General features: G+C 38.1%; 1 protein-coding gene and 1 pseudogene across 3 annotated transcripts in view; one reads left to right on the top strand and one right to left on the bottom strand.

Annotated features, from left to right (window-relative positions):
* Positions 1-19,321, bottom strand: part of SCP2 (sterol carrier protein 2) — a 125,571-nt gene that overhangs the window by 79,594 nt on the left and 26,656 nt on the right. For all 3 annotated transcript variants that reach the window (XM_011284984.4, XM_045035856.1, XM_045035857.1), the window contains 3 exons: positions 18,534-18,660; positions 6,957-7,020; positions 1,332-1,418 (listed from right to left, as the gene is read on the bottom strand). In XM_011284984.4, the coding sequence (XP_011283286.1) occupies positions 1,332-1,418; positions 6,957-7,020; positions 18,534-18,660 (278 nt within the window). The remainder of the gene's footprint in view (positions 1-1,331; positions 1,419-6,956; positions 7,021-18,533; positions 18,661-19,321) is intronic.
* On the top strand, positions 10,834-12,280 carry LOC111556264 (annotated as a pseudogene).

Below are 19,321 nucleotides of genomic sequence, written 5' to 3'. Positions count from 1 at the left end.
GTGCACCTCTATCTTAGGATTTCAGACCAAGAGTTCTTTCTATGTGGAAAGAAAAGCTGATTATGCTTGCTGGTCATTGCACTGTCTTCTTTGTGAAATCTACAGTTAAAAATTATACATGCTTCCCACCTGAGAACTGAATCTCTATCAAGAACTTAAACACTATCAGCCACTGCTTGGTCTGTAAGGGTCTCTCCCAAAACATTCTTAATGCAAAGAATCTGAATTTACCTTTGCAGATGCATAAGGCATCTTCTGGTGACTTCTGAGGAGTCAACACGGTTTTTCCTATTCTAGTACAATAAAAATCTACTATGGGCCTAACTAGCTCTAACACTGTTATCTCCAAATAATCAGTCTTGGAATCCTTTTGAAACTTGGAAAGGACAGAATAGGAAATACCAGAAAGTCCAAACCAGAAGGTGGGGTTTAGTTAAGAGATCTCCTCAAAATAGATTTTTTTCCTTATAGCAAAGCTGTGAAGGAAAATGGCAAACACAAGAAGACTTCTCTGAGTTCAGCTGGACTTTATAAATGGGCAGACCTTCATATTGCAACAGATAAAAGCTGACCCCATTTATTCAATTGCATCCTACCAGGGTCTTCCAGGTGATAAGCAGGAGCTATACAGTACCAATTCAACCTTCTGGGAAACAGATATTGTCAAGCAATTTTCAAGATGCAACTATTATTATTATTAGAGCTATTTTTTTCTTGTTTTCATTTTTCCTATTTTATGTTTACTCTTAGCTACTATAACTGAGTAACATTTCCTAAGATAGAAGCATACAGTAGAGAAAACAAAATGCTCAAAGGAGAAACTCTGGACTCTACTGGCCTCCTAAGCCACATTTAAATGAATAAAATACAATTTTTAAAAAGTAGGTAGAACTCAAGAATGAAGGAAATGAAGTACATAATTTTCCAAGAGAAAAGACAGTCTGTCTCCAGATAGGAATAGGAAGTAAAGGGGCCCCTGGGTGGCTCAGTCAGTTAAGCATCTGACTCTTGATTTCAGCTCAAGTCATGATCTCATGATCGTGGGACTGAGCCCCACTTCAAGCTCCACTTCAGGCTCTATGCTGAGCTCAGGCTCAGTGCTGAACATGGAACCTGCTTAAGATTCTCTCTTTCTCTCTCCCTCTGCTCCTACACGTGCACACTCTCGCTCTCTCTCTCTCTCTCAAAAAAAAAAAAAAAAAGGAATAGGAAGTAAGGGCGCGCCAGAGTGAGGACTTCATTAGTAGGAGCTCTATACAAGCAGATACAGTTACAGATATACCCAGATGGAGCAGTTACTTCTATTAAATATTAAAATGTGGTTTTCTTACCAACATTGTAAGACAGTCAAATAATCAAAAACTTCTCGAGATTTCATCACTTCGTCTAAACTGTATTCCTTCTGGAACTGGGAATTCCTAAATACAAAATAAGTAGTTACAGAATACGAAGTAGCAGTTATAATTTTTGTTGAAAATGTTCTGATCCAGAAGTCAGAGAATAATATGTAAATATTATTTTTACAAACAAAAGATAGGCTTTTATGAAGAGTTTCAACCTTTTTTTTCAATAAATATTAACTTTTTATTATGGTTATTATGAGTAATATAATAAGTGCTACGCTAAAACTGGTAATACTATAGGCATCTTCATTTAATATATATTTTTTTCATTTAATATATTTTGACTGTTCTATTAATATAAGATTCTCTTTTATTTTTTAATTTTTATTTATTTTTAACTTAAATCCAAGTTAGTTAACATATAGCGTAATAATACATTCAGGAATATAATTTAATGATTCATCATTTACATGTAACACCCAGTGCTCATCCCAACAAGTGTCCTCCTTAATGCCCCTCACCCCTTTAGCCCTTCCCCCGACCCAACCCCCTGCCAGCAACCCTCAGTTTGTTCTCTGTATTTAAGAGTCTCTTATGGCTTGTCTTCCTTCTCTGTTTTTATAACATTTTTGCTTCCCTTCCCTTATGTTCATCTGTTTTGTATCTTAAATTCCACACGAGTGAAATCATAGGATATTTGTCTTTCTCTGACTTATTTCACTTAGCATAATACACTCTAGTTCCATCCACATTGTTACAAATGGCAAGATTTCATTCTTTTTGATCGCCAAATCCATTGTATATATATACCACATCTTCTTTATCCATTCATCCATTGATGGACATTTGGGCTCTTTCCATACTTCGGCTATTGTTGACAGTGCTGCTATACACATTGGGGTGCATGTGCCCCTTTGGACCAGCACTCGTCTTTCCTTCGGATAAATACTTAGTAGTGCAATTGCTGGGTCATAGGGTAGTTCTATTTTTAATTTTTTGAGGAACCTTCATACTGCGTTCCAGAGTGGCCGCACCAGTTTGCTTTCCCACCAGTAGTGCAAAAGAGATCCTCTTTCTCTGCATCTTCGTCAATATCTGTTGTTGCCTGAGTTGTTAATTTTTGTCATTCTGACAGGTGTGAGGTGGTATCTCATTGTGGTTTTGATTTGTATTTCCCTGATGATGAGTGATGTTGAGCATGTTTGCATGTCTCTTAGCCATCTGGATGTCTTCTTTGGAAAAGTGTCTATTCATGTCTTTTGCCCATTCCTTTTCTGGATTATTTGTTTTTTTGGTGTGGAGTTTGATAAGTTCTTTATAGATTTTGGATACTAACCCTTTATCTGATATGTCATTTGCAAATATCTTTTCCCATTCTGTTGGTTGCCTTTGAGTTTTGTTGATTGTTTCCTTTGCTGTGCAGAAGCTTTTTATCCTGATGAGGTCCCAATAGTTCATTTTTGCTTTTGTTTCTCTTGCCTCTGGAGACATGTCAAGTAAGAAGTTGCTGTGGCTGAGGTCAAAGAGGTTGTTGCCTATTTTCCCCTCTAGGATTTTGATGACTTCCTGTCTTATGTTTAGGTCTTTCATCCATTTTGTGTTTATTTTTGTGTATGGTATAAGAAAGTGGTCCAGGTTCATTCTGCATGTCGCTGTCCACTTTTCCCAACACCATTTGCTGAAGATACTGTCTTTTTTCCATTGGGTATTCTTTCCTGCTTTGTCAAAGATAGTTGGCCATAAGTTTGTGGGTCCATTTCTGGGTTCTCTATTCTGTTCCATTGATCTATGTGTCTCTTCTTGTGCCAGTACCATACTATGTTGATGACAACAGCTTTGTAATACAGCTTGAAGTTTCAACCTTTAATAAGTAAGTTGTTTGAACTGAATTTTTTAAAAATCTGAACTCCAAAATACAATATGTTGTAAAATAAAAATGTGTTTAATCTTCATCCTGGCTTCCTAGCATGGAGCTTCTAAAACCTGTGCAATTTCCTGAGTGACAGGAGTGTCTTTGTTATGCTAATATGGTGACTTATAGTGGGCCCCCTGTTAACTGTATGGGGGGCGGGGGCTGGTCACCAGAAACACCAACTGTGTGAATATAGGGGTTAGGACTTTTGAGCCAGTTTGACCCCTAAGGAGAAGGGAGGGGCAGGAGATTGAATTCAATCTTGTGTCAATGATTTAATCAAGTATGTCTGCATAAAGCCCCAGTAAACACTCTGGACACTGAAGCTTGCTGAAGCTTCCTGGTTGGTGAGTACCTTCATATACCAGGAGGGTAATGTGTCCTGACTCCATGGGGAGAAGGTACAGAAGCTCTGCTTTAGGAACCCTCTCAGACTTTGCCTTATGTGCCTCTTTATTTGGCTGTTCCTGAGCTGTATACTTTATAATAATACTGTAATCATAAGTATAGCACTTTCCTGAATTCTGTGAGGAACTCTAGTGAATTATCAAACCTGAGAGGTCATGGAAACCCCTGTATTTATAGTCAGTTGGTCAGAAGTACTTGACCAGTACTTGACCAGTTGGTCAGAGACCCTACTTATGGCTGGCATCTTAAGTGAGGGCAGTCTTGCGGAGGACTAAGTTCTTAATTCCTGGGGTCTGCATCAACTCGGGTGGTTAGTGCCAGAATTGAATTGCAGTATACCCAGTTGGTGCCACATCAGTTGGGGGTTAAAATGTAATACCACAACCACCACCACCACCACCACCACCACCACCACTACCTAGAGAATTATTAAATACTAGTTCCTTAAGAGCAAAACAAAATTACTTGCAATTCAGCCTTTTGTGGGGATGATATTATACAATTACTTTTAATGAAGGCTAATGGAGTTCTTAAATACGTGTAGAAAACCTATAATAAATTATCTGCATACTTCAAAACACATTTCCTTTCTGTGAAGAAGAAACTTAACCACTGCAAAGAAGAAACTTATTTTTATTCCCTTTGGCTCCTCTAACAATAAAATGAGATGATTTCAGAAACTGCTCTGGCAAAAATAGCAGAAGCAGTAGACACCACAAAGGAGAGTCTATAAGCAAACTTCAACTGGTATGGAAATGAACAGCAATTCAAATGTTTAGAAATAAAGCCCATGTAACTTAGATCTGCATACTAGTATCTGTACCTTTTCTTCTAAAGTTAACTTTGATCATCACCAACTTCCATAAAACACCTAATTTGTGCCAGATCCTGTGGTAGGCATGTGGGACATGGGCATAGTCCTTACCCTCAAGGAACTCAGTATGAATCTCTGGCAAATAAATACAATATGATAAATACCACGACAGAAATGTTATACAGAGTGCCATGAGAGCACACAGGATGAGCATCAGACCCAGATACCAGAGGGAGCTTTCCCTCTAGGGTTAGCAAATAAGAGGAAGGAGGAGACAGAGAATTACTGGCAAAAGAATCAGGATACACAAAGCCTCTTGAGTTAAAGTAGCTCACTGAAGCTAGGGCATGAAGTTTGGGAGGAAATGTAGTCACAAGGTGACAAAGATGGAGCAAGAGAAATAAACAAAGATCAGACCATGAAAGGCCAGTATATGGTATTTACATTTTACACTAAAAACATTGAGGAACTACTAAAGGATATTAAGCTGGAGTGTAACAATCAGACTTGTATTTAAACAAGGCGGCTATGGTACACAAAAGGGATGGTGAAGGGCATTATCAAAAGCAACTAAACTAAGAGATGAGAGCAATAATTAAGGCAAGAAATGCTAAGGGCCTAGAGTAGGGAATTGGAAGTTAAAGACAGAAAGAAGGGATGAGTTCAAGAGACAGTAAGGACGCAGCATTCTGTTCATCCTCAACTCATCTGCAATTCATATGGGACACTGAGGAAGAAAGCAAAGTTAAGAATGACTTCTAGTTTTCTATTATTAGGTATATATTGATGTCATTCATGAAGAATACTAAAGTAAAAATAAGGTTGAGAAAAAATGATCAATTCTGTATGGCCATGTTGACTCTGAGGCACTTACGAAGCATCTAAGTAGAGACAACTAGGAGTAAGTTATAGACACAGGTCTGAGGGCTCAAGTGGCATGAACTATCCCTAATTCGACACTTGCTTATCACAGATTCTCACTGCCTTTAAGTATTCTTATAATTTGTGAGGAAACACTTGAGAAGAGTTTTATAATTCAACCTTCTTAGAAATATGTAACCGGGTATCTATAACAACTAGTGAGCAAACACAGAATTCTCTTTCTTTCCTAGCCAAGGAAAACCTAGTGCAAGAAGTTGGCATCTGAAATTTCTGAGCAAAACCTAGAAGGCTATTCTTGACTGTTTCAAAGAGTTTTACATGATGAAACTGACATCCAGAAATAACATTTGCCTATTCAACATAATTGAGAATTTACAATATGAAATGGAAGGCCACTGGGGACAAGGAACTTATCTATCTTGTTCACTGCTGTATCACTAGCAGCTAAAGGTGTGTTGCATACAGTAGGCCGCTGAATACATATTTGTTGAGTGAATGAATTCCCTTTAGAAGAATGCTATAATGAGTGGATAATTGATGCCTGGTTAGGCAGGGTGTTAAGTAAGAGAAAGACTTTGATTCTCTAGAGAAAGTTAAGAGCTACTCCTTGAAGCCTCAAAGCCAAGAAACTGCAGTGTTGTCAATTCCTCAATGTACTGGTATAGTTCCTTACCACTTAGGAAATAAAAAGGATATTTGCATGGTTCTCCAAGTTCTAAGGACAAAGAATTTGCTCTAGATCATCTTCATGGGCTTAAGACTACTTATTCAAACTCTACTATACAGGTGCTTGCTTCGGCAGCACATATACCAACTCTACTATTCAGTAACAGCAAAGTTTTATTGAACATATACTATGTTCCAATACCCTGCTAGATGCTGACGATACAAGATAAGACAAAATCTCTGCTCAAGGACCATCATGATCAAAGAAAGACTTATAAATAACTAAGTGGGATAGGGTGATGTGTTATAATAGAGGTATACAGACAGTGCAATGAAACTCATGAGAAAAAAAAAAATTATGCCCAGGAAGCTTTAAGAAGGTGTTTAGAGAAGGAATGACATTTGGAAGGTGTTTAGAGAAGGAATGACATATCTATTTACCCATCAAGTAAATATTTACCCATCAAGTAAGTACCTATTTACCCACTTCTAAGTAAAAACACAGAAGTGAGTACTGTATACTACACTTGGGAAAAAACAAGTGATCTGGTGAAGCTAGAGACTGTAAATAACCAGAAAGTAGTAGGAAATAAGACTGGCAAGGTAGAGTGGGCCAAATTATAACAAGCTTATTATCTCATATGAAGGAGTTTCTATTATATCATATAAGCAATGAAAATTCACTAAAACTTTATCAGCAATCATTCACATTCTTTCTTAAGCTTAAATAAATGACATTCTAAATATAAACAAACCCAAAGCTAAAACTGTAGTTAAAAGTTTACCTGGGTACAGGCCTTTTATAAGAAAAATAATAAAACATTCTAGTTAATATCTTTGAGGTCTTCCCCTTACTTTTTAAGTATGAAGTTGTATATTACATAGCAGGATAACTCAGATTTTTACAATTTCATATTTCTGAAATACTTACGGGTTATTAACTGAATGTTTATGATTTTTCCATCCAATTTTTGCAAAATGTTCAACCTTTGTTCCTGTAGAGAAAACAAGTAAGTGCTTTCATATTGCTTATTAAATGTTGCAATGGTACGCAGTGTCCTGCCAAATATTTCTGCATTTTCCCTTGCACAGATTGTCAATATTGATCATGTCAACAACTGATCCCTCACATAAATATTTAATTAAACTTGTGTATATTTCATGAGTTGAATCCACTAATAAGCACATGAATATGAATATGAAAAGCACTGAATATGAAAATAGTTCAAACTGGTTAATTCTATCTAGTATAAGTAAGAGTCCAGTTTCAAAAACCAGAATATATAGCCTGGGATTCACAGTGGATATAGCGCAGGAAAGCACTGCCAGCAATTTTTTAAGGAGTTTGCCAAAGTATCCCAATGCCCCTGGGCTAAGTGAATTTTACAACCCACACCCTCCAGGACCTGGTCCTTCTCCTTCCTTACGAAAAGGCAGAAGAGTCTTTAGAAAAGTTATAACCTAGGGGTACCTGGGTGGCTCAGTTGGTTAAGCATATGACTCTTGGTTTTGATCTCATAGTTTGTGAGCTTGAGCTCCACATCAGGCTCTGTGCTGACAGTTCGGAGCCTGCTTGGGATTCTCTGTCTCCCTCTCTCTGTTCCTTCCCCGCTCATGCTGTCTCTCACTCAAAAATAAATAAATAAATATTTTTTAAAGTTTAAAAAAAAGAAAAGAAAAGTTATAGCCTAACAAGAAATATGTATGTTTTTAAATTCTTTAACAGAAAGTTTAAAGATTAGTGTCAGAAAAACAAAAGCATGTATTAAGGAAGTTAAATACGCAAAAAGTTTTTACTACTTTAAAAAAGACAAAGCAGCATAAGATAGGTTTTGAACCCTGCTTGAGAGCCAGAAAGGCCAAGGAAGGAAAAGGAACACGATAGCAGCTGATAATGTTATGTTAATAGATGATGGCACAGGAAAATGAAGAGCCCCCATTTCTGTTTCATCTCTATCATCTCTGTCAGGAGGATGATCTTCAGAGCAGAAATGACATACATATAATTGAGCAAATCTTGTCTCAATTCTAATGAAAAAGGAAGAAGGCAGAATCCACACTAGTGATCTCAATACAAAGAAGAGTGATAATCAGGTGGCAGCCAATATGGCTTCAGTAGGAACAAGCCATAGAAGATTAATACCTGTTTTCATTGGTTTGACTGGGAGATCAAATGAAACATAGTATCTGATTATCAGCAAGACAATTAAATTTTTTAGGACATCTTTTGGGACAAGGTAAGGAAATACTATACTGTGGGTTTTGGTTTTTGTTTGGGGGGAGCACAATGATGTTACTTTAAAAAATGAGGATTCTGTCAAATACGTTTAGATAATACTGGGTTAAACAAAGTGAAACAGGTTTCTTTATGGCAAGACATTCAGAGCCTTTACTATTATTATATGTGTATCATGACTGTCCAAAAAGGGGTTAAAGAATCTGAAGCATCTCCCAACTTACCTGACCCATGAAATAGAGAATCTTATCAGGTTACTGTCCCACAGAACACATATTGGGAAACCACCAACATTGACTAATATAGGTTAACCTGCAGAAAAGTCTCTAGTGCTAACCTCTAACCTCAGCCATGCTCTGGCTAATATGTCTACCAAAAATTGGATTAGAAAATTAAAGGCATGTTCACCAAACCTGAATGTGGGAAGGACTGCTATAATATTGAATCCAAATAGATTCAACAAAGCTTATTAATGGGATGGATCAGAATATATTCAAATTAAATGACCAATTCTATTCCTGGATCCCCAAAACAATCTGGGAAAAGGAGCAGCAACTATGAGAAATGCTCTTGAGGTTCTGTTTGACTACAAGTTCAATATGATTTAATAGTGTGACGCAACTACCATAAATGCTTACATGTGATCCCAGTATCCGCAATTAGACTTGATGAATTATGAAATAAGTCAAATGAGAACAGTTACACAGTTAAGTGAGAAACAGTTAAAAGGAAGTTAAGCACAAGGTCTGGCAGGTTTCAGATATTTGAAGAGCTATAGAAAGAGGCTCACCTCCTGTGAGCCTCAGAAGACAGAAACAAGACCATGGATGGAAACTATAGGGAGAGAGATTTGAGTTCAACATGGAAAAGACCGCTGTAACAACTGGAATCACCCAAAAAATGGAAGGAGTGACCATTGGTGGGACTAGAGTGATGAAAATTTTCGGTGGGACTGGAGTGATGAAAATGTTCTGAAACTAGAAAGTGGTAATAGTTGCAAAACTCTGAATATATTAAAAATCACTGAATTGTATACTTTAAACGGGTGAATTTTATGGTATGTGAATTATATCTCAATAAAGCTGTCATTAAAAAAAGAAAATGAATTAAATTCCCAACTCAAAAACTAGAAAAACAACAACCAAAGTAAACCAAAAGAAAGCACAAAGAAGATAAAAGCAGAAATTAATTGCGGAAAAAATAAAAAGAGTAGACATAATCAATCAAGATCCTGTTATTTTGAAAAATTTAACAAAATAAGGGCACCTGGGTGGCTCAGTAAGTTGAACGTCTGACTCTTGATTTCAGCGCAGGTCATGATTCCAGGGTTGCAGGATGGAGCCCCATATTCGGCGCCATGAGCATAGAGCCTGCTAAGAATCTCTCTCTCTCCCTATGCCCCTCTCCCCTGCTCATATGCAGGCTCTCTCCATCTCTCTCTCTCTCTCTCTCAAATTAAAAAAAAATTTAACAAAATAGACAAATACCTAATTTAATTTTAAAAAGGAGAAAGCAACGGGGCGCCTGGATGGCTCAGTTAGTTAAGCATCTGACTTCAGCTCAGGTCATGATCTCGTGGTTTGTGAGTTCGAGCCCCACATCGGGCTCTGTGCTGGTAGCTCAGAGCCCGGAGCCTGCTTCAGATTCTGTGTCTCTCTCTTTCTCTCTGCCCCTCCCCTGCTCACACTCTGTCTCTCAAAAATAAATAAACATTTAAAAAAAAAGGACAAAGCATGAATATACAAATATAAAAAATAACAAGAGGGAAATATCATTGAAATCGAAAAAATTGTAAAATTGCAAAAGACTACTTTTCAGACTTCAATACAAAGATTTGGAAATCTAAATGAAATGAATAATTTCCTAGAGATACATAAACTACCCAAAATAACCTCAGTGAAGATAGAATATTTAAATATAAGGAAACCAAGCAACTACCAAAAAGGAAAAAAAAAACAAAAACCAACAACAACAAAAAAAACAGGCCAAGATGAGTTCACAGGGAATTCCATCAAACCTACAAAGATTAGGTAATCTCCATGCTCCATAAAGTGTATCAAAGCATTAAAAGTAAGGAGAGGCTTCCTATTTCTTTTTATAAAGCAAGTATGAAATTAACATAAAATCACTTACAAATGTTGATTTGAAAGTACTATATAAAATAAAATAGTGACAGAATCTAACCCCACATTAAAAAAAAGTCAATACCTCACAACCAACTGGCATTCATTCGAGATATGCAAAGTTGGTTCAATACCAGGAATCCAGTAATATAATATTCTAATAATAGACCTAAGTGCAATTAACAGAGGCTAGAAAAAGCCTTTAACAAAATTCAATACCCATTCCTGAAAGAAAAAAAAAACTCAAGAAAACAACTGATGGATGCTTTCTGAACACAACAAAATTATATATATTATACTATATATATATATAATTATAAAAAATTTTATATTACATATCTTTTATATATATAAAAGATCCTGAGGCCATCAGCCAGCATCTTACTTAATGGGATAATAACATCTGCCGTAATGGATTGTTGTGAAAATTGAATAAGATAATATAAGTATGGAAAGTCATTCATTCATTCATTCATTCATTTACTCATTCAACAAGTATTTATTGAGTGCTTTCTGCCCACAGACGCTGCTGAGTAAGCATCGTTAAAGTCTCCCCTCGCACTGCCATCATGTCTAAGTCAGAGTCTCCCAAAAAGCCTGAACAGCTGCAGAAGCTTTTCATCGGAGGTCTGAGCTTTGAAATAACCAATGAGAGTCTGAGGAGCCATTTTGAGCAATGTGGAACGCTTACAGACTGTGTGGTAACAAGAGATCCAAACACCAATTGCTCCAGAGGCTTTGGGTTTGTCACCTATGCCACTGTGGAAAAGGTGGATGCAGCCATGAATGCAAGGCCACACAAAGTGAATGGAAGAGTTGTAGAACCAAAGAGGGCTGTGTCAAGAGACAATTCTCAAAGACCTGGTGCCCACTTAACTGTGAAAAAGATTTTTATCGATGGCATTAAAGAAAATACTGAAGAACATCATCTAAGAGATTGAATAGTATGGGAAAATTGGAGGGATTGAAATCATGACTGACCGAGGCAGTGGCAAAAGGAGAGGCTTTTCTTTTGTAACATTTGACTATCATGACTCTGTAGACAAGACTGTCATTCAGGGGTGCTTGGGTGGCTCAGTCGGTCAGGCGTCCGACTTTGGCTGAGGTCATGATCTCGCGGTCCGTGAGTTCCAGCCCCGCGTCAGGCTCTGTGCTGACAGCTCAGAGCCTGGAGCCTGTTTCAGATTCTGTGTCTCCTTCTCTCTGTGACCCTCCCCCATTGATGCTCTGTCTCTCTCTGTCTAAAAAATAAATAAATGTTAAAAATTAAAAAAAAAAAAAAAGAGAGAGAGACTGTCATTCAAAAATACCATACTGTGAAAGGGCACAACTGTAAAGTAAGGAAAGCTTTATCTAAGCAAGAGATGGCTAGTGCTTCCTCCAGCCAAAGAGGTCGAAGTGGTTCTGGAAACTTCAGTGGTGGTCATAGAGGTGGTTTTGATGGGAATGACAAATTTGGCTGTGGAGGAAACTTCAGTGGGTGAGGTGGCTTCGGTGGCAGTCAAGGTGGTGGTAGATATGGTGTCAGTGGATATGGCTATAATAGATTTGATAACGATGGAAGCAACTCTGGAGGTGGTGGAAGCTATAATGATTTTGGCAATTACAACAAGCAATCTTCAAATTTTGGACCCATGAAAGGAGGAAATTTTGGAGCCAGAAGCTCTGGCCCATATGGTGGTGGAGGCCACTTTGCCAAACCACAAAACCAAGGTGGCTATGGCAGTTCCAGCAGCAGCAGTAGCTATGGCAGTGGCAGAAGGTTTTAATTACTGCAAGGAAACAAAGCTTAGCAGGAGAGGAAAGCCAGAGAAGTGACAGGGAACCTACAGGTTACAACAGATTTGTGAACTCAGCCACGCATAGCTGATACAAAGAAGACATGTTTTAGACAATAATCATGTGTATGGTCAAAAAACTCGAGGACTGTATTTGTGACCTGTACAACAGGTTATTTTAGTTTCTGTTCTGTGGAAAGTGTAAAGCATTCCAACAAAGGGTTTTTTTAATCATGATACTGAATAAACATGTCCTTTAAAAGAAAAAACACACAAATATTTATTATTTACATATGGTAGGGACTGTAGAAGAGAAAGGGGAAAAAAACAACAATGTTCTTCTATCTAGATTACATGCCAAGCACTGTGCTAGGCTGGATATATTGAAAGTAAACAAAACAGACATGGATCCTGTTTTCATGGAGTTTACAAAATAATGAGGAAGACAAAAATTAAACAAGTAAAACTACACACACACAAACACACACACACGTTTATATATATATGAATATAAATAGTGCTAAATGCTATGAAGGAAAGCAATTGGGGGCTATCTATGAATGAGAATAATAGGAGGGACCTGCTTCAATTTGAATGGCCAAGGACAGTCTTTCTTTGGAGAATAATTAATTATAGAATACCTGCTTTGTGCCAGGCACTGTTCTAGGTAACAAGAAATGAACAGGGAATAAAACAAAAGTGAGTGGCCTTATGGAACTTAGATGCTAGTTGGAGGAGACAATCAGTAAGAAAAAATATATATGCCAGGTTTTATAAGTGTTATATAAAATAATTCAAGAGGAGACACAGAGGATAGGGAGTTCCAGGACACAGGGTGATCAAAGAAGCAGATGACAACTTTTAAGCAAAGACCTGATGGAAATAAAGGAGCTAGCACCAATGATATCTTAGGGTAAAGCATTCCAGAAGTGGAAACAGCAAGGCCCTGCCTCAAGCAGGAATGTGCTCACTGTTTTGAAAAACAGAAAAGATAATGTGGCTGGAGTAGAGTGGTGAAAGAAAAAATGGTAACAGATGAGGTCAGAACACTAATGAGGGTGGGGGAGCAGATCGTGCAGAAGTTTGTAGGCCACAATAAGACATCTAAGCTTCAATCTGAGTATGATGAGAACATATGGAGAGTTTGAGCAGAGGAGTGAACTCATCTGGCTTATATTTTAAACACATTGCACTGAAGCAGGGTTTAGACTGTTAAGTGCTGATATAGCTGATATAGGATATAGGATATAGGATATAGAAAGATGGAGTTACCAAGTATTGAAAGGGGAAATCTTCAGGAGGAACAGAGGAGAAGGGGGGAGTTCAGAGAAAGAATTAGGACTTCAGTTTTAGACCTATTAAAGTTGAAATGCCTATTATAGACATCCAAGTGGAGATACCTTGGTAAAGTGTTGGAGATATGAGACAGGATTTTTTTAAGACCTAATGGATGAGGACAGCCAATCTTGAAAGAATGGAGTAAATAGCACTGTAGCCAAAGGGAATATGAGACTCTGAGGCAGAAAACAGTTTGGTTTACTGAAGACAATGAAAGAAGGCCAGAACAATGGGAATGAAAACAACAAGAAATTATTTTTTAAAATACAGAGTCTCATTGTTTTACAATAACAAATAATGAATACATATTTTAGCACCTAAATGCTACAGACTGTGTCCCTGACAAAAATCATATGTTGAAGCCCTAAACCCCAACGTGATAGTATTTGGAAACAGGACTACTGGGAGGTAATTAGGGTAGTGAGGTCATGAGAGTGAGGTCCCCATGACAGATTAGTGCCCTTACAATACTCTTAAGGGGCGCCTGGGTGGCTCAGTTGGTTGAGCGTCCAACTTCGGCTCAGGTCACGATCTCATGGTTTGTGAGTTTGAGCCCCGCGTCAGGCTCTGTGCTGACAGCTCAGAGCCTGAAGCCTGCTTCGGATTCTGTCTCTTTCTCTCTCTGCCCATCCCCACTTGTGCTCTGTCTCTCTGTCTCTCAAAAATAAATAAATGTAAAAAAGAAAAAGAAAAAAGAAAAACAATACTCAAGATGGAGAAGAGAAAGATGTTTCCTTCTCTCTCTGTCTCATTCTCTCTCTCTCTCTCTCATTCTCATTCTCATTCTCATTCTCTCTCTTTGCACCTGCACAAAAGAAGAGGTCAGGTGAGTACACATGGAAGGGCAGCCACCTACAAACCAAGACAAGAGGCCTCAGAATAAAATCTATCTTGTACCTTGATCTCGGACTTCCCAGCCTCCAGAACAGTGAGAAATTAATTTTTGTTGTTTGAGCCACCCAATCTACGGTATTTTGTTACGGCACCCAAGCAGACTAATATACTGGAACTGAGGTTACACTAAACAAAAATGTAAAATACATGAATGGCTTTGGAACAAGGAAGTGGGTTTTAAGGAAACTGCTAGTGAAAGCCTAAATAAAGTGCCTTAAAGAAACTATTAGTAGAAGCCTCCAGATCCTGTGAGGATGCTGTTGGTGAGGGTTTACAAAACGATAAAAACCTTACTGAGGAACAGAGGAAAGGAGATCCTTGCTGCAGTGCTTGCTGACACTATAGTAACACTATTATCTGCAGTTATGTGAAAATCAGATAATAACCAAAATATTGAAGGTGCCACATGATTTCTTCTTGCTATTTGTAGTAAAAAATCTATACTGCTATACTGAAGAAAGGGCTGTTAAACAAAAAGAATTCAGGACCTGATGACATTGAAAGTTCAAGCCTCTCAAAGTGGGAAAAGATGCTAAAATTAAGTAACAGTCTTTGAGCAAATCCAGGGCACTGCTTGTAAAAAATGGTACAAGGATGAAGCCCAAGGTATGACAAATCTTTTGCTATGATCTCAGAAATATCAAAAGTGACGCCTCAGAATATAGTTCAAACAGACAAAAAGCCCTCTAAAGAAAAAAAGGTTGTGCCTCACAAATCCTCTCAATCAAAGAATCAAGAAGCTTAAGAATGTTGTCCCTCAGCTGTTTCAGAAGGGACCCAAGGTAGAAGAAAACTTATCTTTATCTTTTTTTAAATGTTTATTTATTTTGAGAGAGAGAGTGTGTGTGTGCAGACAGGGGAGGGGGAGAGGGAGGGGAAGAGAGAGGGGGAGAGGGAGGGGGAGAGGGAGGGGGAGAGAGAGAATCTCAAGCAGGATCACAGAGTCTGAAGGACTTGATTCCACAACCCTAGGATCAAGACCTGAGCCAAAATCAAGAGTCAGACATTCAACCAACTGAATTTGAAGTTTATTTATTTATTTTTGAGAGTGGGGGGAGAGAATGAGCAGGGGAGGGACAGAGAGAGGAAAGAGAGAGAATCCCAAGCAGGCTACACACTCAACACAGAGCCCAACTTGGGGCCTGATTTCACAACTGTGAGATTAGGACCTGAGCCAGAATCAAGTTGCTTAAGCAACTGAACCACCCATGCACCACCTGTATATTTATGTTTTGTGTACTTCTCTGTATTGAGTTATAATACCCATCAATGACAAATTTTTTGACTTTTAAAAAATGCTGGGTTCAACCCGCTAAGCTGATCCCATCATTTCCTAGCAGGTCACAATCCACAGTTTGAAAAACTCTGGTCTAGGGTTAAGAGCTGTGGTAATAAAAGGAACTGGAAGGAGTCTGGAGTCTTTGTTTTAGAGTCTGCAGGTAGAAATGATAGGACATAATGGGACTGGAGGGACTGGAATAAGAAGAATAGGAAGGGAGAAGTGTCAAAGATGACTCATGTTTCTGCCTTGAACATCTGAATAAATGGAAGTGCCACTTACTGAGATGAGGAAAACTAGAGGAGGAACAAGTTTAAAATTATGGGAGAAGAGAAGAGTTTGCATTTGAACATGTTAAATTGAGACGCCTATTAAATATACAAGCAGATATCCAAGATGCCACCTGGTTATGTAAGTATAGAAGCCATCACTGACTGCCCTAAGTTTGCCTTCCTCACCCCACCCTTGTTTTTTTTCTTCACAAGACTAATAACTACCTGAAATTATCTTCATTTTTTTCATGTGTTAATATCTCTCCCGTACCAGAAATGTAAGCAAAGACTTCATATTTCATCTGCTTATTTATAGCTTATGAATGAATACACTAATATACTTAATTCTTTTTCCCTCTTAAACGTCCTTTGAGGTCTGACTTTGCAGTTTCCTACAACAAAAGAAGCGGAATGTATTTCCCTATCCCTTGATTCCAAGTTTGCAATGTAACTTGCTTTGGTCAACAGCTGAAGTCTCACAAGGCTTTACATGCTGCAGATTACTCTCTTGTCCTCCTGCTGTCACCATGAAAAGGACATGCCAGGGCTGGCTCTCTGGTCCCAGGAGGAAGAAAGATATACGACCCAGTCAAACAAGAGTAGAACAGAGCCTCCAGTCATCCTATAGTCATATGATTAACCCAAACAAGAAAAGCTGAGTTCAGCTTAGATGAGCTGATTCCTTAGATGAGTCAATCTCCTAACTTGTAAAAAATAATTATTGTTGGGGCGCCTGGGTGGCTCAGTCGGTTGGGCGGCCGACTTCGGCTCAGGTCAAGATCTCGCGGTCCGTGAGTTCGAGCCCCGCGTCGGGCTCTGTGCTGACTGCTCAGAGCCTGGAGCCTGTTTCAGATTCTGTGTCTCCCTCTCTCTGACCCTCCCCCGTTCATGCTCTGTCTCTCTCTGTCTCAAAAATAAATAAACGTTAAAAAATAAATAAATAAATAAAATAATTATTGTTTAAAATCACTGAGTTTTGGCATGGTTTATTACAAAGCAATAGCAAACTGATATACCGATGTATCCAATGCCTAGAGCAGTGCCTAGAATATAATGACAGCCCAAATAATATTTTAAATGAATTATTTAATTGAAAAAGAAATAGATAAGGAATAGCCAAAGAGGTAAGGAAAACCAGGAGAATGGGGTGTCACAAAAGCCTAGAGAAGAGTATGTTTCAAGAAGGAAGTAGTCAAAAAGGATTAATGGTGTTAAGGTCTATTAAATTAGGATTAAAAAATATTTACTAGATATGGCAACATGGTGCTCAATAGTAGCCTTGCGAAAGGAGGGAAGCCAGAATGGAACAGACTGAGTTTTAAAATGCAGGAAATAGCATTAAGAAAGAAAATTCTCAGGGTGCTTGGGTGGCTCACTAGGTTGAGCGTCTGCCTTCGGCTCAGGTTATGATCTTGGAGTTTGTGAGTTCGAGCCCCATGTTGGGCTCTGTGCTGACAGCTCAGAGCCTGGAGCCTGCTTTGGATTCTGTGTCTCTCTTTCTCTCTACCCCTCCCCTGCTCATGCTCTGTCTGTGTCTCAGAAATGAGTCAACATTAAAAAAAATTTTTTTAATAAAAATAAATAAATAAATAAATAAACAAACAAACAAACAAACAAAATTCTCATGGCCAAAAACTGGCAATGTTCTTCCCACCATTCTTCCTTGAAAAATTTTTTCCTTTCTAATTATTTGATTTTGGCTATCAAACAACCTGGGATATTTTTCCTGCAAAGAATAAGAAAGCTGAACTTCATGTAGGATTACTTACTTTCTTATCTCATAGTACATAGCAAGGCAGTGGTTCAGGGTCATACCATTAAAAAAAAAAAAATATCTTAGGGGCACCTGGGTGGCTCAGTCGGTTAAGTGTCCGACTTCAGCTCAGGTCACGATCTTGCAGTCTGTGAGTTCGAGCCCCGTGTAGGGCTCTGGGCTGATGGCTCAGAGCCTGGAGCCTGCTTCAGATTCTGTGTCTCCCTCTCTCTCTGCCCCTCCCCCGTTCATGCTCTGTCTCTCTCTGTCTCAAAAATAAAAAATAAAACGTTAAAAAAATTTTTTTTTAAATCCTATCTGTACTATCCCATGCTTTAACTAACTGGCTAAGGCAAGCCAATCATTGATTATCAGTCAAAAAATTAGGATGTTTACCTACAAAATGCAAGTCAACTATGAAATTTAAACCTCATAAAACATTACAAATGACCAATGATGGACTCTTGATGAATTCAAGCACTAAGAATAAAATTTGGCTATATAAACCTATTACCAAGAGCAAGCTTTAAGTCTCGTCATATTCAGAATGGATACACCTCAATTTATAATTCATGATTATAGGGGACAAGACTTATGTTACTTTTCCTATTTCAATTTCTTGGTATGGAACATTCTAGGTACCTCCCATATGATATCCTATACATAAATACCTTCTCTACAATTAAATCCTACATGAACTATTTCTTCAATTTAATTCAAAAACCACTTTATATTTTATAGATCCTGATATTTTCCACAGTTCCTAAATAAATTCCTATTGTTTCTCTTCACATGCATATAACTATCAATAGGCCTTAAAATGTTTTTAACATACCATATTTTTCCATGTGTTCTTTTCCAGCAAACCCAAACATCTGAGGAGCAACTGGTTTGGCACACAATCCATATTTTTTTATCAGGACCTCAAGATGCTTATCAACTGGATTGGTCCTTTGTGAAGTCTAAGAGAGGAGAGAAAGAAATAAGTACTTGACATGCTAAGTGTCTCTTTCAACTATTACAGTGTTACTTAAGACGTCTGCTTATTTTAAGCCATAGTAAACCAAAAATAAGCAATGTGAATAAAGTCAGTCAGGAAATACTTTGCAGGGAAACATGGAAAGGAAAAATAATCAAGTGAGGTGTTAATTTTTTCATGAAGTATTTATAAAGAATCCAATATGTACCCATACTACTCAAGGTAGTATGCTCTGCTCATCTGGCATTTACAACTGAGGCAGGGAGGGGACAAAAGGTGATGAAGATAAAACTAAATTAAAATATAAATAATAATGCTATAAAGAAGAACAAATTCAAGTAAGGGGATAAAACTGAACGTAGGAAGTGCTACTTTAATTTTTTTTTTTTGTTTTATTTATTTTTGAGAGAGACAGAGTGTGAGCGGGGTGAGCAGGGGAGGAGCAGAGAGAGAGGGAGACACAGAATCCGAAGCAGGCTCCAGGCTCTGAGCTGTCAGCATAGACCCCAATGTGGGGCTCAAACTCACAAATAGTGAGATCGTCACCTGAGCCAAAGCCGGACACTCAACCATCTGAGCCACAAGGCACCCCTAGGAAGTGCTATTTTATACACAATAGACAAGGAAGGTCTCATTGACAAAAC

This window comes from Felis catus, chromosome C1, assembly GCF_018350175.1.
Source record: "Felis catus isolate Fca126 chromosome C1, F.catus_Fca126_mat1.0, whole genome shotgun sequence".
Classification (NCBI taxonomy): Eukaryota; Metazoa; Chordata; class Mammalia; order Carnivora; family Felidae; genus Felis; species Felis catus.
This window is presented reverse-complemented; position numbering and strand designations above follow the sequence as displayed.